At 41.8% G+C, this 25,981-nt stretch overlaps 1 protein-coding gene across 1 annotated transcript in view; it reads left to right on the top strand.

Annotated features, from left to right (window-relative positions):
- The window catches only part of MAP3K13 (mitogen-activated protein kinase kinase kinase 13), an 85,761-nt gene that overhangs the window by 26,052 nt on the left and 33,728 nt on the right, over positions 1 to 25,981 (top strand). Inside the window, exons 2-3 of the mRNA XM_077272125.1 lie at positions 1,431 to 1,988; positions 16,504 to 16,687. Coding sequence (XP_077128240.1) covers positions 1,511 to 1,988; positions 16,504 to 16,687 — 662 coding nt within the window. The 5' untranslated portion in view covers positions 1,431 to 1,510. The remainder of the gene's footprint in view (positions 1 to 1,430; positions 1,989 to 16,503; positions 16,688 to 25,981) is intronic.

The raw sequence follows: 25,981 nt of genomic DNA, 5'->3' as shown, positions 1-25,981 counted from the left end.
CTTAATATGTCGCTTCCATTCCTGCACCTTTGAAAAGTCTGAACATATGACTGTTCTACCTTCACATGGTATAAAGTAATGGCATCTATGAAATAAGAGGATGCGGTGGAATTCCTCTCTAGGTTTTCCAGGGGCTAGTACCCCCTTCCGCCTGCATCTCATAATTTTGACTATGTGCACGTCAACTCTCTCTCTCTTTTTTTTTCTTTCTTTTTTTTTAATATATTGAAGTTTTGGTATTTGCCTTGAGGGCACGGCACCTGGATTCATTGCTTTTGCTGCTTTTGCTTCTTTATTTTTTATAGAGAGAGGGCGAGATGAACACAAAAAAATAATTCTGGAATTATTTTTATTTATTCCACCCTCCAGAACTGGAATAAAAGTTGGATATGCAACAAACTGGTCCCATTTTCTGTAAGGGGTTAACACTGATTAGATCGATGTGCAGTCATTGTGGGAGATGACAACTTGTAGCAGTTATATTACTTGTCCTCAGCTTTCCTAGAAATGGGCATCATTAAGGGAGAGCTACAATTTGACCTAGGTATAAGCAATAATATATTGGTGCATGATACACTCAGAAAATCTTTATATTGTGCCTGGCTGGTAAATTGTCTGCTTTTCTTTACTATTTTAGTCAACGCTTTCTATTCTTTTTCTGAAGCTGCTTTTAAAATATGCATTTACAAAACTATTAAAGACACTGCTAAAAGCTTAAAAAAAATGTCAGAGCACAGAGCGCGGCCGCTGGTCTGCAGGGTATGTCATTAAGCAGGGTTGTCTTCGCATTCCCATAAACCTGCAGAACGTCTCTAATGAACTTCGAGTTGAATGGGTTTATTCCACCCAAGGACAGGCTGTGGTAGGCAGCTGTCACCAGAGGTTCTGCTCCGATACAGTCACGCTCTGTTAATTCCTGTACAGTGCATTATGGGTAATTGAATGTGAGCACTGCACAGGGCATGGGCGGACTCTGCATGCAAAAGCAGACACCACCCATAGTCATATCACTTATTTACTTAACTAATTGGCTTTTCTGTCCATAGCTGAAATTTACCATCACTGTAATTAAGCTCTTCTGTAGATTAACCCTTTACAAAGGTAGAAGAGAAGCACATCCTTATAATATATATCATGAAAATCATTATTTAATTAAACATAGCCAAAATAAAAAATGTATGTACTGTATGTACACATGGCATTTCTTAACATAATAGATGGGTTCTTGCGACTGATACCCTACAGACTTTTCTCCAGTTCAGATGGAACAAACCTGAGGTCTCTTACAACAGGTCATCAGAGATGTTGTAGATACTGTACAAGCGACACTGATTGATACGGATAAGTCTGATGGGATTGGGGATTTTGATGTGTGATATAGTTTGGAGTATTTATATATATATTTACTGATTTTTTTTTATTTTTTACAGGCAAATGTGAGCTGCTTTCCGTTCCCAAGCTAAGCTGAACAAACCACCTCAAGATCTGGTGTCTTGGGGTTGGCTGCCCCATGCACATCGATGGTACCATGGCCAGTCCGCACGAACCATTGAGTTGGTCATCTTCTCCAAATCTTATTGTTGATACAATACGGGAAGATAAGGAGTACATAGTGGGATATGGGGATCACACCACATCTGGTCACAATCAGTCTCAAGATACTCTGGAGAAGTGTGATAACTTAGAAAATGCCAACAGCCCCATCACTGCAGCAGTTCTGACTTCCATCAGTGAGGACTCAAGGGATCAGTTTGAGAACAGTGTTTTGCAGCTGAGGGACCAAGATGAAGTGGAGAATATTGCACCACAGGGCAGCAGTCACTCAGGTGATGGAGGCAGTAATAGTGGTACTGAAGACATCAAGATACACTTTAGTCGCTCTGGGAGTGGAAATGGAGGATTCCTGGAGGGACTCTTTGGCTGTCTGAGGCCTGTATGGAATATGATAGGCAAGGCTTATTCTACGGATTATAAACTGCAACAGCAAGGTAAGAATTCCCTATATACTCAGCTCATAAGGGTATGTTCACACAAAGTCTTTTTCAGGTGGATTTTGGCTGGTACCCCTGAAAAAGCGCTCAATAAATGTTTTAAACAATTAAGTAAATGCATACAATGTCAGTACTAGCTGTTCAGTGTTTTTTAACTTCTTTTAACCCCTTCACCCGAAGCCTGTTTTCACCTAAGTGACAGGGCCAATTTTTACAATTCTGACCACTGTCACTTTATGAGGTCATAACTCTGAAACGCTTCAACGGATCCTGGTGATTCTGACATTGTTTTCTCGTGACATATTGTACTTTATGATAGTGGTAAAACTTCTTCGATATGACTTGCATTTATTTGTGAAAAAAAACAGAAATTTGTCGAAAATTATGAAAATTTAGCAATTTTCAAATTTTTCATTTTTATTCCCTTAAATTAGAGAGTTATATCACATAATATAGTTAATAAACAACATTTCCCACATGTCTGCTTTACATCAGCACAATTTTGGAACCATAATTTTTTTTTGTTAGGGAGTTATAAGGTTTAAAAGTTGACCAGCGATTTCTCATTTTTGCAACAAAATTTGCAAAACCATTTTTTTTACGGACCACCTCACACTTGAAGTGACTTTGAGGGGTCTATATGACAGAAAATACCCAAAAGTGACACCATTCTAAAAACTGCACCCCTCAAGGTACTCAAAACCACATTCAAAAAGTTTATTAACCCTTCAGGTGCTTAACAGGAATTTTTGGAATGTTTAAAAAAAATTGAACATTTAACTTTTTTTTCACAAAATGTTTACTTCAGATCCAATTTGTTTTATCTTACCAAGGGTAACAGGATAAATTGGACCACAAAAGTCGTTGTACAATTTGTCCTGAGTACGCCGATACCCCACATGTTGGGGTAAACCAATGTTTGGGCACATGGCAGAGCTCGGAAGGGAAGGAGCGCCATTTGACTTTTTAATGCAAGATTTGCTGGAATTGAGATCGGAACCCATGTCACGATTGGAGAGCCCCTGACGTGCCTAAACAGTGGAAACCCCCACAAGTGACACCATTTTGGAAAGTAGACCCCCTAAGGAACTTATCTAGATGTGTGGTGAGCACTTTGAACCTCCAAGTGCTTCACAGAAGTTTATAATGTAGAGCCATAAAAAAAAATCATATTAATTTTCACAAAAAATGATCTTTTCACCCCAAATTTTTTATTTTCCCAAGGGTAACAGGATAAATTGGACCCCAAAAGTTGTTGTGCAATTTGTCCTGAGTACGCTGATACTTCATATATGGGGATTAACCACTGTTTGAGCGCATGGTAGAGCTCGGAAGGGAAGGAGCGCCGTTCGACTTTTCAATGCAAAATTGGCTGGAATTGAGATCGGAACCCATGTCGCGTTTGGAGAGCCCCTGACGTGCCTAAACAGTAGAAACCCCCCACAAGTGACCCCATTTTGGAAAGAAGACCCCCTAAGGAACTTATCTAGATCCTGAGTACATTGCTGCGGGGTGTCAGCTGTCATATACAGCTGACACCCGCACCCGATCACCGCAGCGCTCAGCTTGAGACCGCGGTGATCGGTGCGTCGTACTAGTACTGCTGCTGGCACAAATGCAGTGCCGGCAGCGCAGTACTAGTACGGCGCATGTCGCGAAGGGGTTAAATCCTTCAGACTTTCAAATGTCATAAAGCGGTTAAAAGAAGCTATCTGTCCATTCATCTGGCAGCTTCCATTTGTAAGCTGCAGTTATTTTATATGTAAGGGAACGTGTTGGAACCCTTGAAATTGCTCCAGAAAATCAAGTATTTCTCCTAGAAAATTATTGCCATTACACATGTTTTATTATACATGTATTTATTGCCTTTGTGTGTATTGGAACTACGCAAAGAAAACAGAGAAAAAAAGTAAAGTTGGACATAATTTCACAGAAAACTATGAAAATGAGCCGGACAAAATTGTTGCCACCTTTCCAAAATTGTGGGTAAACAACTATGTGTCAAGCATGTGATGCTTGTTCAAACTCCTGTGGCAAGTAACAGATGTGGGCAATATGAAAATCACACCTGAAACAATGTGAAAATCACACCTGAAACCTGAAAAAAGGGGAAAAGTTGACTCAATCTTTGTCTGTGCTATGTATGCTACACTAAACATGGAGAACAGAAAGAGGAGAAGAGAATTTTAGAGCAAATATTGTTGAAAAATGTCAACAATCTCAAGGTTACAAGTCCATCTCCAGAGATTTGGATGTTTCTTTGCCCATAGTGCGCAACATAATCAAGAAGTTTACAATCTATGGCACTGTAGCTAATCTCCCTAGACGTGAATGTAAGAGAAAAATTGATGAAAGGTTGCAATGCAGTATAGTCTGGATGGTGGATAAGCAACCCCAATCAAGTTCCAAAGAAATTCAAGCTGTCCTGAAAAATCAGGATGCATCAGTGTCAACATGAACTATCCATTGACATTTCAATTAAATGAAACGCTGGGGCAGGAGACCCAGGAAGACCTCACTGCTGACACAGATACATATAAAAGCTAGACTGCAGTTTGTTAAAATGTAGGTGAGTAGGCTAAAATTCTTCCAGGAAAGTGTCTTGTGCACAGATGATACAAAGCTAGAGCTTTTTGGTAAAATACATCATTCTAATGTTTACCGAAAACAGATTGAGGCCTAGAAAGAAAAGAATGCAGTACCTACAGTCAAATATGGTGGACATTCAAAGATGTTTTGAAGTTGTTATGCTGACTCTGGCACTGGGTGCTTTGACTGTGTGCAAGTCATTATGAAATCTGAAGATTACCTGAGGATTTTGGGTCGCAATGTAGTGCCCTGTGTCAGAAAGTTGGATTTGTGTCCTAGTTCATTGGTCTTCCAGTAAGGCAATCACCTCAAACCTACTTCAAGAAGCACCCAGAAATGGATGGAAACAAAGCTTTGGAGAGTTCTTAAATGGCCAGCAATGGGTCCGGATCTAAATCCCATTGAACACCTGTGAAGATATCTTAAAATTGCTGTTGGGAGAAAGCAACTTTCAAATATGAGAGACCTGGAGCAATTTGCAAAAGAAGAGTGGTCCAAAATTCCAGTTGAGAGTTGTAAGACGCTTGTTGATGGTTATAGGAAGCGACTGATTGCAGTTATTTATTCCAATGGATGTGCAACCAAATATTAAGTTGAGGGTGCCAACAATTTTGTCTGACCATTTTAGGGGTTTTGTGTGAAATTATGTCCAATTTGCCTTTTTTTCTGTTTTTTTATGCTGTTCCAATACTCATAAAGGACATAAACCTGTGTATAACAAAACATCTGTAATTGCAATAATTTGTTGGGAGAAATACTTCATTTTCTGTAACAATTTCAAGGGTATGAACTCTTTTATCCATGACTGTATGTATATGCATATACAGTTGAAACCCAAAGTTTACATACACTATATTAAAAGACACATATGCATGTTTTTCTCAATATCTGACGTGAAATCAGAATAAACCTTTCCTGTTTTAGGTCAATTAGGATTACCAAAATCTATATATATAATTGTCTAAGGGTCACTTCCGTCTGTCTGTCTGTCTTTCTGTCTGTCTGTCACGGATATTCATTGGTCGCGGCCTCTGTCATGGAAATCCAAGTCGCTCATTGGTCATGGCAAAACAGCCACGACCAATCAACGACGGGCACAGTCCGGCGGAAAAATGGCCACTCCTTCCTCCAGCCAGATTAATGTTCGCAAATGCACATAGGAACCTTAATTTTTGGAGACATGTCCTGAGGTCCGATGAAACTAAAATTTAATTTATGGGGCCTAACGACTATCTTCACGTTTGAAGGAAAAAGGGAGAATCTTGGAGGCCTAAGAACACCATCCTAACTGTGAAAGACAGGGGTGGCAGCATCATGTTGTGGGGTTGTTTTGCTGCAAGAGGGACTGATGCACTTGACAAAACAGATGGCATCATGAGAAAAGAAGATTATGTGGCAATACTGAAGCAACATCTCAAGACATCAGCCAGGAAGTTAAAGCTTGGCCGGAAATGGGTCTGCCAAGTGGACAATGACCCGAGGCATACTGCCAAAATGGTAACAAAGTGGTTTAAGGATAACAAAGTCAAAGTTTTGGAGTGGCCATTACAAAGCCCTAATCTCAATCCTATTGAAATTTTATCGGCAAAGCTGAAAAGGCCGGTGCAAGCAGGGCGGCCTACAACCCTGGATCAGTTACACCAGTTTTGTCAGGAGGAATGGGCCCAAATTCCGACCAACTATTGTGAGAGGCTTGTGGAAGGGGATATCCCAAACATTCATTCAAGCCATTCAGTTTAAGGCCAATGGTACCAAATACTAATGAAGTGTATGTAAACTTTTGACTTTGCAGTAAGTAATAAAAATGCCATAAAACATTTTCTAGTAGGTGCTGCTGGAGAAAATAGCGCAAATAGGGTCTTATCCAAAATACAAGTGGTTTAATACAATCGAATTGTACTCACCAGATGGTGCTTTAAATTGAGCTTGTAGGAAATATTCGCTGTAGCAGATCCACAGGTCTAGTAATGGTCACCATATAGATAAAAATTGGGAAAAAACTTGGACTTCTGTGCTGCTGAATAACTGAAGATCAGGGTATATTGCATAAAATGTGGTTTTATTCAACGCATTTCAAAGTACTAAGACTTCTTCATCAGGAAATACCACAAATAGATCCAGGTATATGGCATAAAATGTGGTTTTATTCAACGCATTTTAAAGTACTAAGACCAGATTTTCAGTTATTCAGCAGCGCAGAATAAGTCCACTTTTTCCCCAATTTTTATCTATAAAACATTCTCTCTCTCTCATAATTATGGTAATCCTAATTTAACTGAAAAGGCAAAGGTTTATTCTGATTTCATGACAGATATTGAGAAAAACATGCATATGTGTCTTTTTATATTATGTATGTAAACTTCTGGTTTCAAATGTACAGTGGGTGCGAAAAGTATTCAGACCCCTTTAAATTTTTCACTCTTTGTTTCATTGCAGCCATTTGGTAAATTCAAAAAAAGTTCATTTTTTTCTCATTAATATACACTCTGCACCCCATCTTGACTGAAAAAACCCCAGAAATGTAGAAATTTTAGCAAATTTATTAAAAAAGAGAAACTGAAATATCACATGGTCATAATTATTCAGACCCTTTTCTCAAACACTCATATTTAAGTCACATGCTGTCCATTTCCTTGTGATCCCCCTTGAGATGGTTTTACTCCATCATTGGGGTCCAGCTGTGTTTAATTAACCTGATAGCACTTGATTTGGAAAGGCACACACCTGTCTATATAAGTCCTCACAGCTCACAGTACATGTCAGACCAAATGAGAATCATGGGGTCAAAGGAACTGGCCAAAGAGCTCAGAGACAGAATTGTGGCAAGGCACAGATCTGGCCAAGGTTACAAAAGAATTTCTGCAGTACTCAAGGTTCCTAAAAGCACAGTGGCCTCCATAATCCTTAAATCCTTAAATGGAAGAAGTTTGGGACCACCAGAAGTCTTCCTAGACCTTGCCGTCCAGCCAAACTGAGCAATTGGGTGAAGACGAGCCTTGGTGAGAGAGGTAAAAAAAGAACCCCAAGATCACTGTGGCTGAGCTCCAAAGATTCAGTAGGGAGATGGGAGAAAGTTCCACAAAGTCAACTATCATTGCAGCCCTCCACCAGTCGGGCCTTTATGGCAGAGTGGCCTGACGTAAGCCTCTCCTCAGTGCAAGACATTTGAAAGCCCGCATAGAGTTTTCAAAAAAACACATGAAGGGCTCCCAGACTATGAGAAATAAGATTCTCTGGTCTGATGATACGAAGATAGACCTTTTTGGTGATAATTCTAAGCGGTATGTGTGGAGAAAACCAGGCACTGCTCATCACCTGCCCAATACAATCCCAACAGTGAAAAAGCTGCAGGGACAGGATGACTGGTTGTCATTGAAGGAGACATGAATGCGGCCAAGTACAGAGATATCCTGGATGAAAACCTCTTCCAAGTGCTCCGGACCTCAGACTTGGCCGAAGGTTCACCTTCCAACAAGACAATGACCCGAAGCACACACCTAAACCAACAAAGTGACTTCAGAACAAGTCTATGAGCATTCTTGACTGGCCCAGCCAGAGCCCTGACCTAAACCCAATTGAGCATCTCTGGAGAGACCTAAAAATGGTTGTCCACCAACGTTCACCATCCAACCTTATGGAACTGGAGAGGATCTGCAAGGAAGAATGGCAGAGGATCCCTAAATCCAGGTGTGAAAACTTGTTGCATTATTCCCAAGAAGACTCGTGTCTGTACTAGCTCAAAATGGTGCTTCTACGCAATACTGAGCAAAGGGTCTGAATACTTATGATTATGTGATATTTCAGTTTTTCTTTTTTAATATTTTAATAAACTTGCAAAAATTTCTACATTTCTGCTTTTTTTCAGTCAAGATAGGGTGACGAGAAGAGAGTACATTAATGTCCGCACCCACTATATATATATATATATATATATATATATATATATATATATATATATACAGGTGCTTCTCAAAGACTTAGAATATCATCAAAAAGTTAATTTATTTCAGTTCTTCAATACAAACAAGTGAATTTCATATATTATATAGAGTCATTACAAAGAGAGTGATCTATTTCAAGTGTTTATTTCCGTTAATGTTGATGATTATGGCTGAGTTTACTTTAGTCTTGATAAAACACAGTGGACCTACATCAGCAGATGACTTGGCTCCCCAAACCATCACTGATTGTGGAAGCTTCACACTAGACCTCAAGCAGCTTGGATTGTGGCCTCTCCACTCTTCCTCCAGACTATGGGACCTTGAGTTCCAAATGAAATGCAAAATGTACTTACTTTACTTAATTTACGTACATCTGAAAACAACATCTTGGACCACTGAGCAACAGTCCAGTTCTTTTTCTCAATGGCCCAGGTAAGATGCTTCTGGCATTGTCTATTGGTCATGAGTGGCTTGACACAAGGAATGTAACACTTGTAGCCCATGTCCTGGATCGTCTGTGTGTGTGGTGGCTCTTGAAGCAATGACTCCAGCAGCAGTCCAGTTCTTGTGAATCTCCACACAAAAATTGAATGGCCCTTTCTTAACATTCCTTTCAAGTCTGTTGTTATCCCTGTTGCTTGTGCACATTTTTCTACCACACTTTTTCCTTCCACTCAACTTTTCCATTAATATGCTTGGATACAGCATTCTGTGAACAGCCAGCTTCTTTAGCAATGACCTTTTGTGGCTTAAAGAGAACCCTTCACCACCACCCCCCCCCAGTCATTTCAAACTAAAAGAGCCACCTTGTGCAGCAGTAATGCTGCATTCTGACAAGGTGGCTCTTTTAGTTCTGGGTGCTGTAACTAGAGAAATAATCCGTTTTTTAATTTGTCAGAAATACCTGGTCTTCAGTCAAGGAGGCCGGCGTTTCCCCCCTGCTTTAGACACCACACAGACGTCACTCACATCTTCTTGGCGCCGGAAAATAGCCGGCACCTGCGCTCTTTTTTCCTGCCTGGTGCAGGCGCAGTGAGCGCTGCCCGTCTTTCCTCATATGCAGTCTCGGTTACTGCGCCTGTGCGGCCGCCCTGCTTGTGAATCCCAGCCCCGCAATGTGAATAAATCATAAGTCACTGCGGGGCGGGGATTCACAAGCAGGGCGGCCGCACAGGCGCAGTCACCGAGACTGCATATGAGGAAAGATGGGCAGCTCTCACTGCGCCTGCACCAGGCAGGAAAAAAGAGCGCAGGTACCTGCTATTTTTAAAACAGCGCCGAGGAGGTGGCGCTGTTGTGAATTTGGATTCTGGGCTCCCCCGGTGGCTACTGGTGGAATTGAACTGGTGTCTTCATCTTCTCTGTTCACCTGTTCCCATCAAGATGTGGGAGTCGCTATATAACCTTGCTGCTCTGTTAGTTGCTTGCCGGTCAACAATGTTATCAGAAGCCTCTCTGTGCTTGTTCCTGCTCCTAGACAACTACTAGATAAGTTGGACTCTTGTCCATGTTTGTTTTTGCATTTTGTTCCAGTTCACAGCTGTAGTTTCGTTACTGTGTCTGGAAAGCTCTTGTGAACGGGAATTGCCACTCTGGTGTTATGAGTTAATGCCAGAGTTTTAAAGTAATTTCTGGATGGTGTTTTTGATAGGGTTTTCAGCTGACCATGAAAGTGTCCTTTCTGTCTTCTGCTATGTAGTAAGTGGACCTCAAATTTGCTAAACCTATTTTCATACTACGTTTGTTATTTCATCTCAACTCACCGCCAATACATGTGGGGGGCCTCTGTCTCCTTTCGGGGTATTTCTCTAGAGGTGAGCTAGGACTAATATTTTCCTCTGCTAGCTTTATTTAGTCCTCCGGCTGGGCTGGGCATCTAGAATCAACGTAGGCATGCTACCCGGCCACTGCTAGTTGTGCGTTAGGTTTAGTTCATGGTCAGCTCAGTTCCCATCTTCCAAGAGCTAGTTCCTATATATGCTTATGCTATGTTCTCTTGCCATTGAGATCATGACATGGCGCCCGGCGCCAAGAAGATTTGAGTGACGGCTGTGTGGCATCTGCAGCAGGGGGGAAACACCAGCCTCCTTGACTGAAGACAAGGTATTTCTGACAAATTAAAAAACGGATTATTTCTCTAGTTACAGCACCCAGAACTAAAAGAGCCACCATGTCAGAATGCAGCATTACTGCTGCACAAGGTGGCTTTTTTAGTTTGAAACGACTGGGGGGGGTGACAGGTTCCCTTTAACCTCCTTGTGGAGTGTGTCAATGTCAAGTCAGCAGTCTTCCCCATGATTGTGGAGCCCACTGAAACAGACTAAGAGACCTTTTCAAGCGCTTAGGAAGCCTTTGCAGGTGTTTTTTGTTAATTACTCTAATTTTCTGAGATAATAACTTTTGGGTTTTCATTGGCTGTAAGCCATAATCATCAACATTAACAGAAATAAACAATTGAAATAGATCACTCTGCTTGTAATTACTCCACATAATATATGAGTTAATTTTTTTGTATTGAAGAACTGAAATAAATTAACTTTTTGATGATATTCTAATTTTGTGAGAAGCACTTATATATATATATATATATATATACAGTGTGTATATATATATATATATATATATATATATATATATATATATATATATATATTCCTCAGGATCTTATAACCCCTACCTAACACATTGAGTATTAGCCATGTTTCTTTTACTGTATGGGCCCTATGAGGATTTTAGCAGAACCTGTATTACAATTATTACAAAAAAAGAAACAATTATTGATGTCAGCCTCTGCCTACACGATGCCAATCAACAGAGCATCAGCAAAATACAAAAATACATGCACATTGTGGCAAAAAAATCTCTACTTTTCTGCTCGGAGAGATGCATTGAAGTTTCTCCATCTTTCCTGATGTGGCTGAGCAGATGGTGTCCCCCTCCCCTCCTCTGACTATTGTCTGCAGCAGCAGGACATGGATTATAGCACTTATTGTTTACTAGTGAGTGAAGGCTTGTGTGTCAGTCAGTGTCCATGTCTTAGGGTACCTTTACACAGTGCAATTTTGATCGCTACGACGGCACGATTTGTGACGTTGCAGCGTCGTATGATTATCGCTCCAGCGTCGTAGACTGCGGTCACACGTTGCAATACACAGCGCTGGAGCGATAATTTCATGACGTATTTGCGATGTAGAAGCCGTTGGTTACTGTGCGCACATCGTATACAACCTGTGTCACACGATGCAATCATGCCGCCACAGCGGGACACTAGACGACGAAAGAAAGTTTCAAACGATCTGCTACGACGTACGATTCTCAGCGGGGATCCGGATCGCAGTAGCGTGTCAGACACAACGATATCGTAAATGCATCGCTGGAACGTCACAAATCGTGCCGTCGTAGCGATCAAAATTGCACTGTGTAAAGGTACCCTTATAGTCATGTGGAGGGCAAGGCTAGGCTGGAAAGGTGGGAGTGGAGCCTAGGACACAGACGCTGGTGTATATCCCACTGTCCGAGGGGTGGAGGGGGGATTTCTGTCTGTAATAAGAGACATGACGGTTTTTCTTATGGGAGGGGGGTGAAATCTGTAGTCGGCAGCTGTTTGTTACTCCCCAGACAGTGACAACATGAAGCATCTCTGCATTGTTTGCACTACACAATATAGTATGTATTATTCTGCATGCTGGACGCCCTTCTGTTCACCAGGTCAAACACAAGAAAGAGGAAAATGGAGAAAAATGAAAAACAAATAGCGCACTCAGAGCTCCCTGAGACTGGTTTACACACTGAGTTTTTCTAAAGTAAAGCCTTTATGGCATTTTGATGGTGTTTTTTCTTTGTTATTGTTGTCTTTGTTTACTTAATTTTTTATCAATTTTTTCCGTAGGCTTCATTATTGGACTTGAAACATGACAGAAAAACTGTGACCAGCGATTAATCAAAGCAATTTTGCTAGAATTCTGGCATAAATTGCTTTGAAAAGTCACCAATTTGTGTCGCAGCTCGGAGTTGTGCAAAAATCCTGTCACTTTTGTCATTTTCACAACAATTTTTCCCAGCTCCACCAAATTAGGCAAAATGGGGGCGCGGTGAGTGCAGGGGGTGAACGAGTTAGATGAGCTGTGGTGTTCTCTATGCAAAAAATCTCAATCCAGTCGAGGACTGGAGTAAGATTTGTGGTGAGGCGCAAGCCAATCGTCAGATGCTCCTGATACATTAAGGTAATGCGCCTCTTAATGAATTAGAAGTGTCTAACTCCAGCTGTCTCCTCATCAAGACCGGTGAGAATATCGCCAATCTTGATGAATGATACCAAGGCCCGATTCATCAAGACTGGTGATTTTCATGCAGGCCTTGATGAGGGGGAGTGCTGGAGTCCAACTGTCCTGATTCGTGAAGACGTGCATGCCTCATAATGGATTGGGAGCATTCTGACAAGTGATGCACACCTCAGGTCATCACAAATTAGAGTAGAGGTGGCGTTATGCCTCCGTCCTGCTCCAATTCCGCCCATTCTGGCAGAGCTAGGAGAAACTGGTGTGAAAATGGTCTCAAAAGCTTGTCAAAATTTTATGACTTTGTTTTTTAATTCTGGCGAAATTGCTTTGGTGGATTGGGACCATAAAATTTAATGCACCAAAAGTGCCCTAAAATTGTTTGTTACACAGCAAAATAAATTTGACAAATTATTTAGCTAAGCACAACATTCAAATGTGCTTTCAAGGTTAATCGATTCCTTTTTTCAAACATAAATTATCTGCACCATGTTGCATTGGATGCCATATCCTTGTAGTATATTAGCATCATACGATCTACCAGGGTCTACGAAGGTCTATGACTGTGTAGTACAGAAGTGCAGGAGTGGAGTTATTGTGTTGTCCACATCCTTATTGTCAAGTAATGAATGTCTGATTATTACTGATAATCGTGGCTACCACACATGATTCTGTACTTTGCTCTTCCATCAACTGCAATGTGAGAACCATTTACGGTAGTTGTATTTCATTTTAAGGTCCAAGATTTATTAAGAAGAATCCGTGCATCTATTAACATGACTATGTTTATACAGTCCCCACAATGGTGAAAGACTTCGCTATGAAGATGTTATTAGTGGGTCTTCTGTAACCACAATGGAAACTATGACATCCACCAGAAACTGCACACACTCTAGAGTGGTAAATGGTGGTTCTTGGGGAAATTAATGTTTTTTTTCACCAAGTACACTGTGTTCCAAATTATTATGCAAATAATATTTCCTCATATTTTCTCTAAATTACCTATCTGAATTGCAGTCATTGTTATTTTCCAGTCATCTACTATTCTAGTATAATTGCAATGTTTTGGAACAAACTGCCTATGAAAACAGTATCTTTAAAAAAAAAATAAACACTCAAAATGCATGTTCCAAATTATTATGCACAGCAGAGTTTTCAACCTTTTTTTTTTATTTTGAACAAAAAAATGGTCAATTGTGAAGTTATAAGCATTATCAGCTTATTACAAAATGAAATCAAACAGTTTTCAAGTGAAAACTTTATTCTAGGTGATGTTACATTTGCACATAGGACCCCTTGTTCGAAAGAAGCTTCTGAACTCTCTCGTCCATTGAATTTGTCAGTTTTTGGATGGTTTCTGGTTGAATTGATTTGCATGTGGACAGAATATCCTCCCAGAGCTGTTGCTTAGATGTGAACTGCCTCCCGCCATCATACACTCCTTTTGATGATGCTCCAGAGGTTCTCAATGGGGTTGAGGTCAGGGGAAGATGGTGGCCACACCATAAGTTTGTCCTCTTTTATGCCCATAGCAGCCAGAGATGCAGATGTGTTTTTGCAGCATGAGACGGTGCATTATCATGCATGAAAATGATCTTGCTGCAGAAAGCACGGTTCTTCCTCTTGAACCATGGCAGGAAGTGTTGTTTTAGAAACTCCACATAGATTATGGAGTTCATCTTTACCCCTTCAGGGATCATAAAGGGGCCGACAATATCTCCCCATGATTCCAGCCCAAAACATTACTCCACCTCCTCCTTGTTGGCGCCTTAGCCGTGTTTTCATGGGGTGTCCATCAACCAGCCATCCTCCACTCCATCCATCTGGACCATCGAGCGTTGCACGGCACTCATCGGTGAACAAAACAGTTTGGAAGTCAGTCTTCATGTATCATTTGGCCCACTGGAGCCGTTTCTGCTTGTGTGCAGTGGATAGAGGTGGTCGACAGAATGGCTTACGCACCTCTGAAGGACCCTGCATCTTGTTGTTCTGGGGACGTTGGAAGCACCAGCAGGTTCAAAAACTTGTCTGCTGCTATGACCAGGCATTTTTGCAGCTGCTCTTTTAACCTTACGCAATTGCCTGTTGGAAAGAGTACTCAATTTTTCCTTATCAGCACGTACACGTGTGTTCTGGGAATCAGCTACATACTTCTTGATTGTGCAATGATCACGGTGAAGTGTCTTGGCAATGTTGATTGTAGTCATGCCTTGACCTAAATACTCCACAATTTGTTGCTTCTCAGCAGCCGACACATCCTTTTTCTTTCCCATTTTGGCAAAAAATGTAGGCTGCTTAATAATGTGGAACAGCCTTCTTAAGTAGTCTTGCCTTTATTTGGACACACCTGCCAAACTAATTAGCACAGGTTTCTGCAATTGCTTTCAGTGATATAAAGAGCCCTGACACACATCACCATCAATGAGTTTAAATGACAAACAAAAAAATTCTAACCTTATCACTCCTAAACTCTTTGTGCATAATAATTTGGAACACATGTAAATCCATACTTCTGTATTATACTTTTTATTAATAACTGCAAAAAAGTGTCTATCCCTTTTAGGGTCTGGGGAACTGAGTTCCTCTTGCCTGGGCGGAGAATATGCCATAATACATTGATTGTAAGGGTCTGATCGCTGGTACATGCCATTATAAACTAGCAATCCCCATCCTCAGTGCTGTGCATGCATTATCTCAATTTATAGATATTATTTCACTAGTTATGTCTACTCAGGTTTAAGATGGCCAAACACCGGGTAGCTGCCAGCTGAACACTTTTCAGCTCCAGCATCTCGACCTCTCTAGGTCAAGAATGCCTGTGTTTTTTTTTTTCCCCTCACCCTTTTTTTTTTTTTTTTCCTCCTATACTATGTTGTGCATAAATATGTGATTCTTCAGAATTTGTTTTAGTCTTTGCCTGATGAAGAGTCGTATGTAGTCTCGAAAGCTTGCAATTTGTTACCATCTTTTCAGTTAGCCATTAAAAGGTATCAACCACTGAGGACTCTCAATTCTAAATATTTTTCTATCTACTGGCTAACACGGTACCAAGATATATTTCTTTCCTGTGTTCTGAATAGGGAGTGGAAAGTAAGATACTGCCAGACCTTTGGTGATGGCCAGTGATTGATTGGGTGGTTAAATTCGATCTAACTAAACTCAGGGAAGGGTCAAGAGTTCCCCATCCACATTTGATGGTTGTCCAAAATAAACCTAAATTGTTGGGTTTAGTTGAGTTAAATTAACATGTATGGAGACCTTAACGTGGCTCCTTTGGCCATCTGCTTTATCTAAGACCCTTCATCATTGGGATCAATAAGTGGATTCCATTCAACCACAGTTTTGTATCATGTAACTGAGATGCCTCAAAAAAGTGAAGAGAGAACCTCTACCTTTATTATAGGCTGTAGCAATATTTTGTTCAGTTTCTTGTTCTTGAAACATTCAACATGATGCCACAAAGTCAAGAGTATATGTCTGTTTAATGACTAAGACTTATCCAGACTTTGCAGGACCACAGTTCTCTGATAATGACAAACTCAACTGTGTCACATCTGTTAAATCCAGTCCATTACAGCTGTATTTTCATTTTTATTCTGCCTTTTATGTATATTTTGCTACACATAGATGACAATATTTGGAAAATGTGTATAAATCATGTATAATGTAGACTTTTGTGTCTTTAATCTTTTCCTTACTTCTCAGACACTTGGGAGGTTCCCTTCGAGGAGATTTCGGAGCTGCAGTGGCTGGGCAGCGGGGCACAAGGAGCCGTTTTCCTAGGGAAGTTTCGAGGAGAGGAAGTTGCAATCAAGAAAGTGAGAGAACAAAAAGAGACTGATATTAAGCACCTGAGGAAGCTGAAGCACCCCAATATCATTGCTTTCAAGTATGTACCGTGATTGCTACCCATTACATGACTCATTCAGACACAGTACTTTTACAATCCTGTGAATGAATCATCCGTAATAACCCTTTTTGGGATGATGTCTTGCTTGTAGGTTTATGATTAACAAAAATACAGATTGTCACTATAAAGCATATATGCAGAAAAAAAAGAATATTGGCATTAAACTTTTCTTTTCCAGCTTTTTGTTCAGGTCTTTTGGCAAACAGCTTTAATTTGCAAAGGCATTGTAATACCGATAATTTTTAATAGTTTATAACAAATCAAGATGACATCCAGGTACACCCATTGGTAATTTTGCCTCTGGTACAAATAAAATGTTTAGAAGGGTTGTCATATTAGGATAACCCAATTCCAAAACTGGAACCCACTCATAATCAGCTGAATGCCATGAGTATAGTATTTTGAACCCACTCATTGTTAGGCTCATTAAGTGAGATGGAGTCTCTAAACCTCAGGTCCATGTAGGCACACAGATCCCAGGCATTGATGCAGGAAGACATATTGGCAGAGAGGACTTGGCACACTCTAGAATCTCAGGAGCAGCAAGATGGATGAAGGGGAACCCAGCAGGGACGGAAGCAAGTAAAAGCACAGTATACACAGAAGGTGGAGCACACCAAACATTAAAGTCTAGAGTCTCAATCCCTAGACAAGTGTGTCTAAATGTGCCTTAAATACGTCTAGGGACATAATGTTCCATGCCAGGCAACTTGCAAAATGCTACGTGGAGCACAATAGAGAGCAGCTGACACAAGGGATGGAAGCGTAGCCCGGTGTAACAGGCCATAGTATACCCCTAGTCCAGACTATACCCGGGGTTAAAGCTGCCAAGCTTGATTATACTCTCTGTATATTATGGCCTCAGCCAATTTATACTCTGGGGTATAAATTGGTCTAGGCCATTTCAAACCCCCTCATGCCAGATTATACTTTCCTTTGATATCAGCAGCGTTACGTGATATACACAAAAATTACTTAATTTTTCAACATCTTATTGGGGGTTCAGGTTTGTCAGGTAAGTTATGTGAGAAGACAACTGACTTAAATCTTAAAGGTCTAAACACACAGGCTTTTATTACTTGAACCAGAAAAACTGCAATCAGTATAAATATTAGACTTGTACAATCATATAATGAGGTAAAGAATCTACCGCACTTCTCAGTAGTTACACATTAAAAGCAGCTGTGTGACTGAGGATGATAAGAGATTTGCACACTTTTCCACCAATCATAGACAGGATGAGAAGTGAAGTGATAAGACCAAGTTACAATTGCATTCTAAAGGAAAAGTGCTTACCTTAATGGACAACAGAGTAATCTCAGATGTAATGACTTTTGTCCGTTACCAGTCACATTGTATTGTAAGATTAATCTTCATCATGCATTAACACCACAAATAACTTCCCACTATGTGTAAGTCAGTTTTAAGTTGTTAAAAAATGGCATTTAAATTCTCTCTCATTTACATGGCCTCATAATATTGAGGGGCATATTGCAGCCTGGAGGGGTATAGTGTGGCCTATGCTATTTTACACCCCTGGGTATAGTTTGGCGTAGGACAGTTTATCCTCTGGGGTATACTCTGGCCCTGGCCAAACTATACCCAACTTAAATCTTGAAAGGTATTAATTTGGTTCGTTATATGGGGACACCCAGGACAGGTGTGTAACGCTCAGGCCATATGCACACGTGCAGTATTTTTCGCGTTTTTTTCGCGTTTTTTCGCTATAAAAACGTGATAAAAACGCGAAAAAAATGCAAAAAACCCGCTTACATATGCCTCCCATTATTTTCAGTGTATTCCGCATTTCTTGTGCAAATGTTGCATTTTTTTCCACGAAAAAATCGCATTGCGGAAAAAAAAGCAGCATGTTCATTAAATTTGCGGAATTGCGGGGATTCCGCACACCTAGGAATGCATTGATCTGCTTACTTCCCGCATGGGGCTGTGCCCACCATGCGGGAAGTAAGCAGATCATGTGCGGTTGGTACCCAGGGTGGAGGAGAGGAGACTCTCCTCCACGGACTGGGCACTGTATAATTGGTAGAAAAAAAAGAATTAAAATAAAAAATAGTCATAGTCATCACCCTCTGATGGCCCCGGAGTCTTCCCGCCTCTCATCGGTGCATGCTGCCGCTTCCGTTCCTATAGATGGTGCGTGTGAAGGACCTGCGATGACGTCACGGTCACATGACACACACCATCTATAGGAACGGAAGCCGCTGAGGAGATCGGCTGTCTGCAGGTGAGTATAACCATTTTTTTTTTTTTTTTTTATTATTTTTAAACATTCTATCTTTTACTATTGATGCTGCATAGGCTGCATCTATAGTAAAAAGTTGGTCACACTTGTCAAACACTATGTTTGACAAGTGTGACCAACCTGTCAATCAGTTTTCCAAGCGATGCTACAGATCGCTTGGAAAACTTTAGCATTCTGCAAGCTAATTACGCTTGCAAAATGCTTAAAAAAAAAAACGGGAAAAAAAACGGGAAAAAAACGCAAAAAAAAATGCGGATTTCTTGTAGAAAATTTCCGGTTTTCTTCAGGAAATTTCTGCAAGAAATCCTGACGTGTGCACATACCCTCATAGTCAGCTGAATGCCATGAGTGTACTAACTTGAACCTCTGGTAATTAGCTGTTACAGATACAGAAAGCAGCTGGCAGTGGCTACAGGATAGATTTAGTTTTACACAATGCCCATTCAAAAAATGGATAAGCATATAAGATATGTTAAAACTAAGACCAATAGAATAGGCAATGTACTTTATATTAAACTCATGGGTGTCTTTGCTGTTAGGCTATGTTTGTCATAAGCTGCCAATCCAAACAGCTTCTAAATGTGACGTACATGAGATCTAAATTCAAGAGGTCAAGGCGTCCAATATATCACAGTCTAGAAAAGTCTAAGATACAGGGACAAATTCCTGTGCCTGGTAAATTGACAACTTACAACTTTGAAGGTCTGATCTGCCCATTTCATATGTTTACTGAACAATCCCCTTCAAGCACTAACCACAATGTTTATGTAATGTTGGTGGAGGTGGACCCATTGCGCCACAGGTCGGTCTTACCCTGCAGAGGCGTAACTAAGTGAATACCGGGTGTTTGCTAGAGCTACTGATGGTGGCTGGTAGACACCGCTGACAGACACCAGGTACCACTCCAGGGCAGTTCCCGGGTCTGCAGCAGCTGACCTGAGGGTCAGAGGCAAGGGTGTAATTTACTAAGAGGTGAGACAGACATGTGGCCAGATGGATCATCAGGGTATGGAAATATTAGAAATTTGCATTGTTGCAGTATTTGGGCACAATTCTATTGCAAACAAAAAATCTGTCTGAATGAGCAGCAGTATATAGGTAGATATCCATAAGTCCGGTCTACTAAGACTCGGTGCACTAAACGGGGCTCTGTCTAAGCACACATGAATTCTTATTAGATCATTTTTACTCATGTTTTAAAAAAATATTCCTTAATCTAACTAATTTCCGCCCCTTTCTACTTCCCACTCAACATTGTTGTTATTTTTCTTACCTGCTGTATCTCACATTTGCATAATCCTTTTTCCTCTGTCTTGATACATTGGTCTTTTGTTTCCATTGTCCAGCTTTTTCTCTATTCCCTCCTACAACCCCAGGCAAAAATTATGTAATCACCTGTTGTGAATTCCGTTCTCGGACTCCCTCCTGTGCTCATGAATGGTACTTTGGTTAGTTCTGCTCTTGGACTCCCTCTGGTGGCTTTGAGCGGAACTGCTGGTCACTGAGGTTGTGTTGTGAATTAGACTTTTTGGCTCCCTCTTGTGGTCACTAGTGGTATGACTCTGGGATTGTCTTTTTTCTGTTTGGCACTCACCTGGGTCGTTAGTCCAGGGGTGTCGCTATATTAACTTCCTGGATCCTTAGTCCAGTGCCTGGCATCGTTGTAATCAGATCCTTCTGTTGCTCCTGTCTGCTGGTCCTGGCTCTTGCAAAATTAAGCTAAGTCTTGCTTCTTTGTTTTTTGAGTTACTTGCTTTGCTACTATTTTTGTCCAGCTTGTACTAAATGTGATTTCTGACCTTGCTGGAAGCTCTAGGGGGCTGGTGTTCTCCCCTCGGCCGTTAGACGGTTCGGGGGTTCTTGAATATCCAGCGTGGATATTTTTAATAGGGTTTTTGCTGACCATATAAGTCATCTTACTATATTCTGCTATTAGCTAGTGGGCCTCTCTTTGCTAAATACCTAGCTCATTCTTATGTTTGTCTTTTCCTCTTACCTCACCGTTATTATTTGTTGGTGGCTTGTATCCAACTTTTGGGGTCTTTTCTCTGGAGGCAAGAAAGGTCTTTCTTTTCCCTTCTAGGGTTAGTTAGTTCTCCGGCTGGCGCGAGACGTCTAGAACCAACGTAGGCACGTTCCCCGGCTACTTCTATTTGTGGTGCTAGGATTAGATATATGGTCAGCCCAGTTACCACTGCCCTATGAGCTGTTTTTTTGTGTTTGCAGACTTGGTATTTATTCCTGAGACCCTCTGCCATTGGGGTCATAACAGGTTGGCTTTATCAGCTGCTCTCGTTTATTTCTATGCTGGCTTCCTATTTAACTCCACTCAGATCGTTACTTCATACCAGCTGTCAATGTTTCAGTATTGGTTCAGATCTCTCTTGGACTTCTCTGAGGACCTGTCTACTCCAGCAGAAGCTAAGTCTTTGCTAGTTCATTTATTGTTACTGCTTCCTGAATATATTTCTTAGTACTGCTATTTCTAGTCCGGCTTGCTATCATGATATTCCTTTGCTAGCTGGAAGCTCTGGGGGTGCAGAGTGGCACCTCCACACCGTGAGTCGGTGTGGGGAGTCTTTTTGCTTACTCTACGTGGTTTTTTGTAGTCTCTTGTGCTGACCGCATAGTTCCCTTTTCTATCCTCTGACTATTTAGTGAAATCTGGCCTCCTTTGCTAAAACCTGTTTCATTCCTGTGTTTGTGACTTTCCTCTTAACTCACAGTCAATATATGTGGGGGTCTGCCTTTACCTTTGGGGAATTTCTCTGAGGCAAGGTAAGGCTTCTATTTCTATCTTTAGGTGTAGTTAGCTCTTAGGCTGTGAAGAGGCGTCTAGGGAGAGTTAGGTACGCTCCACGGCTATTTCTAGTGTGTGTGATAGGAGTAGGGTTTGCGGTCAGCAGAGTTCCCACTTCCCCAGAGCTAGTCCCGATTTTGAGTTTACCCATCAGGTCATTCCGGGTGCTCCTAACCACCAGGTCCATAACAGTACAGCTGGCCCATAAAGTGTTAATGCATCTCAAAAGAGGGATAAGAGAAGTTCTGAACCCATTTTTTTTTCTTTGCAGTGTGTTTTGTCTCTCTTTTCCCCTTAACCTCTGGGTGGTTCAGGACTCAGGTGTAGATATGGATATTCAAGGTCTGTCCTCTTGTGTGGATCATCTCACTGCAAGGGTACAAAGCATTCAAGATTATGTAGTTCAGAATCCGATGTTAGAGCCTAGAATTCCAATTCCTGATTTGTTTTCTGGGGATAGATCTAAGTTTCTGAATTTCAAAAATAATTGTAAACTGTTTCTTGCTTTGAAACCCCGCTCCTCTGGTGACCCCATTCAGCAAGTAAAAATTATTATTTCTTTGTTGCGTGGCGACCCTCAAGACTGGGCCTTTTCCCTTGCGCCAGGAGATCCTGCATTGCTTAATGTAGATGCGTTTTTTCTGGCGCTTGGATTGCTTTATGACGAACCGAATTCAGTGGATCAGGCAGAGAAAATCTTGCTAGCTTTGTGTCAGGGTCAGGATGAAGCGGAGATATATTGTCAGAAGTTTAGAAAATGGTCTGTGCTTACTCAATGGAATGAGTGTGCCCTGGCAGCAATTTTTAGAAAGGGTCTTTCTGAAGCCATTAAGGATGTTATGGTGGGATTCCCCACGCCTGCTGGTCTGAATGAATCAATGTCCTTGGCCATCCAAATTGATCGGCGTTTGCGCGAGCACAAAATTGTGCACCATTTGGCGGTGTCCTCTGAGCAGAGGCCTGAGCCTATGCAATGTGATAGAACTTTGACCAGAACTGAACGGCAAGAACACAGACGTCAGAATAGGCTGTGTTTTTACTGTGGTGACCCCACTCATGCTATCTCTGATTGTCCTAAGCGCACTAAGCGGTTGACTAGGTCTGTCACCATTGGTACTGTACAGCCTAAATTTCTTTTGTCTGTTACTCTGATTTGCTCTTTGTCATCCTACTCGGTTATGGCATTTGTGGATTCAGGCGCTGCCCTGAATTTGATGGACTTGGAGTTTGCCAGGCGCTGTGGTTTTTTCTTGGAGCCTTTGCAGTATCCTATTCCATTAAGGGGAATTGATGCCACGCCGTTGGCCAAGAATAAACCTCAGTACTGGACTCAGTTGACCATGTGCATGGCTCCTGCACATCAGGAAGATATTCGCTTTTTGGTGTTGCATAATTTGCATGATGTGGTCGTGTTGGGTTTGCCATGGCTACAGGTTCATAATCCAGTATTGGATTGGAAATCAATGTCTGTGTCTAGTTGGGGTTGTCAAGGGGTACATGGCGATGTTCCGTTGGTGTCAATTTCTGCTTCCACTCCTTCTGAAGTCCCTGAGTTTCTGTCGGATTACCAGGATGTATTTGATGAGCTCAAATCCAGTGTCCTACCCCTCATAGGGATTGTGATTGTGCTATAAACTTGATTCCTGGTAGTAAGTTTCCTAAGGGCCGACTTTTTAATTTATCTGTGCCAGAGCACACCGCTATGCGGAGTTATATAAAGGAGTCCTTGGAGAAAGGGCATATTCGCCCGTCTTCATCACCGTTGGGAGCAGGGTTCTTTTTTGTGGCCAAGAAGGATGGTTCTCTGAGACCCTGTATAGATTACCGCCTTCTCAATAAAATCACGGTCAAATTTCAGTACCCTTTGCCTCTGCTGTCTGATTTGTTTGCTCGGATTAAGGGGGCTAGTTGGTTCACCAAGATAGATCTTCGAGGGGCGTATAACCTTGTGCGTATTAAACAGGGCGATGAATGGAAAACAGCATTTAATACGCCCGAGGGCCATTTTGAGTACCTGGTAATGCCATTCGGGCTTTCAAATGCTCCATCTGTGTTTCAGTCCTTTATGCATGACATCTTCCGAAAGTATCTGGATAGATTCATGATTCTATATTTGGATGATATTTTGGTCTTTTCGGATGATTGGGTGTCTCATGTGAAACAGGTCAGAATGGTATTCCAGGTCCTTCGTGCTAATTCCTTGTTTGTGAAGGGGTCTAAATGTCTCTTCGGAGTTCAGAAGGTTTCCTTTTTGGGCTTCATTTTTTCCCCTTCTACTATCGAGATGGATCCTGTTAAAGTCCAGGCCATTTATGATTGGACTCAACCTACATCTGTGAAGAGCCTCCAGAAATTCCTGGGCTTTGCTAATTTTTACTGTCGCTTCATCGCTAATTTTTCTAGTGTGGTTAAACCTTTGACTGATTTGACAAAGAAAGGTGTTGATGTGGTGAATTGGTCCTCTGCGGCCGTTGAGGCTTTTCAGGAGCTGAAACGTCGTTTTTCTTCGGCCCCTGTGTTGTGTCAGCCAGATGTTTCGCTCCCTTTTCAGGTCGAGGTTGATGCTTCTGAGATTGGAGCAGGGGCTGTTTTGTCTCAAAGAAGTTCTGATGGCTCTGTGATGAAGCCATGTGCCTTCTTTTCTAGAAAGTTTTCGCCTGCTGAGCGTAATTATGATGTTGGCAATCGGGAGCTGCTAGCTATGAAGTGGGCATTCGAGGAGTGGCAACATTGGCTTGAGGGAGCCAAGCACCGCGTGGTGGTCTTGACGGATCACAAAAATCTGACTTATCTCGAGTCTGCCAAGCGGTTGAATCCTAGACAGGCTCGATGGTCGCTGTTTTTCTCCCATTTCGATTTTGTGGTCTCATACCTTCCAGGTTCTAAGAATGTGAAGGCGGATGCCCTTTCTAGGAGTTTTGTGCCTGATTCTCCGGGAGTCCCTGAGCCGGCTGGTATTCTCAAAGAGGGGGTAATTCTGTCTGCCATCTCCCCTGATTTGCGGCGGGTGCTGCAGGAGTTTCAGGCTGATAGACCTGACCGTTGTCCAGCGGAGAAACTGTTTGTCCCTGATAGATGGACTAGCAGAGTTATTTCTGAGGTTCATTGCTCGGTGTTGGCTGGTCATCCTGGGATTTTTGGTACCAGAGATTTGGTGGCTAGGTCCTTTTGGTGGCCTTCCTTGTCACGGGATGTGCGTTCTTTTGTGCAGTCCTGTGGGACTTGTGCTCGGGCTAAGCCCTGCTGTTCTCATGCCAGTGGGTTGCTTTTGCCCTTGCCAGTCCCGAAAAGGCCTAGGACGCATGTTTCCATGGATTTTATTTCAGATCTTCCTGTCTCTCAAAGGATGTCTGTCATCTGGGTGGTTTGTGATCGCTTTTCTAAGATGGTCCATTTGGTACCCTTGCCTAAATTACCTTCCTCCTCTGATTTGGTGCCATTATTTTTTCAACATGTGGTTCGTTTGCATGGCATTCCGGAGAACATTGTGTCGGACAGAGGTTCCCAGTTTGTCTCTAGGTTTTGGCGGTCCTTTTGTGCTAAGATGGGCATTGATTTGTCTTTTTCTTCGGCTTTCCATCCTCAAACAAATGGCCAAACCGAACGAACCAACCAGACTTTGGAAACCTATCTGAGATGCTTTGTTTCTGCTGATCAGGATGATTGGGTGACCTTCTTGCCATTGGCTGAGTTAGCCCTTAATAATCGGGCTAGTTCGGCTACTTTGGTTTTGCCTTTTTTTTGCAATTCTGGTTTTCATCCTCGTTTTTCTTCGGGGCAGGTTGAGCCTTCTGACTGTCCTGGTGTGGATTCTGTGGTGGACAGGTTGCAGCAAATTTGGACTCACGTAGTGGACAATCTGACGTTGTCCCAGGAGAAGGCTCAACGTTTCGCTAACCGCCGTCGTTGTGTTGGTCCCCGACTTCGTGTTGGGGATTTGGTTTGGTTGTCTTCTCGTTATGTTCCTATGAAGGTTTCTTCTCCTAAGTTTAAGCCTCGTTTCATTGGTCCTTATAAGATTTCTGAAATTCTCAACCCTGTGTCATTTCGTTTGGTCCTTCCAGCTTCTTTTGCCATCCATAATGTGTTCCATAGGTCGTTGTTGCGGAGGTACGTGGCGCCTATGGTTCCCTCCGTTGATCCTCCTGCTCCGGTGTTGGTTGAGGGGGAGTTGGAGTATGTGGTGGACAAATTTTTGGATTCTCGTATT

The sequence above is a fragment of the Ranitomeya variabilis genome, chromosome 7 (assembly GCF_051348905.1).
Source record: "Ranitomeya variabilis isolate aRanVar5 chromosome 7, aRanVar5.hap1, whole genome shotgun sequence".
In the NCBI taxonomy this organism is placed as follows: Eukaryota; Metazoa; Chordata; class Amphibia; order Anura; family Dendrobatidae; genus Ranitomeya; species Ranitomeya variabilis.
Note: the sequence above shows the minus strand (reverse complement) of the source record. Positions and strands in the feature narration are given on the sequence as shown.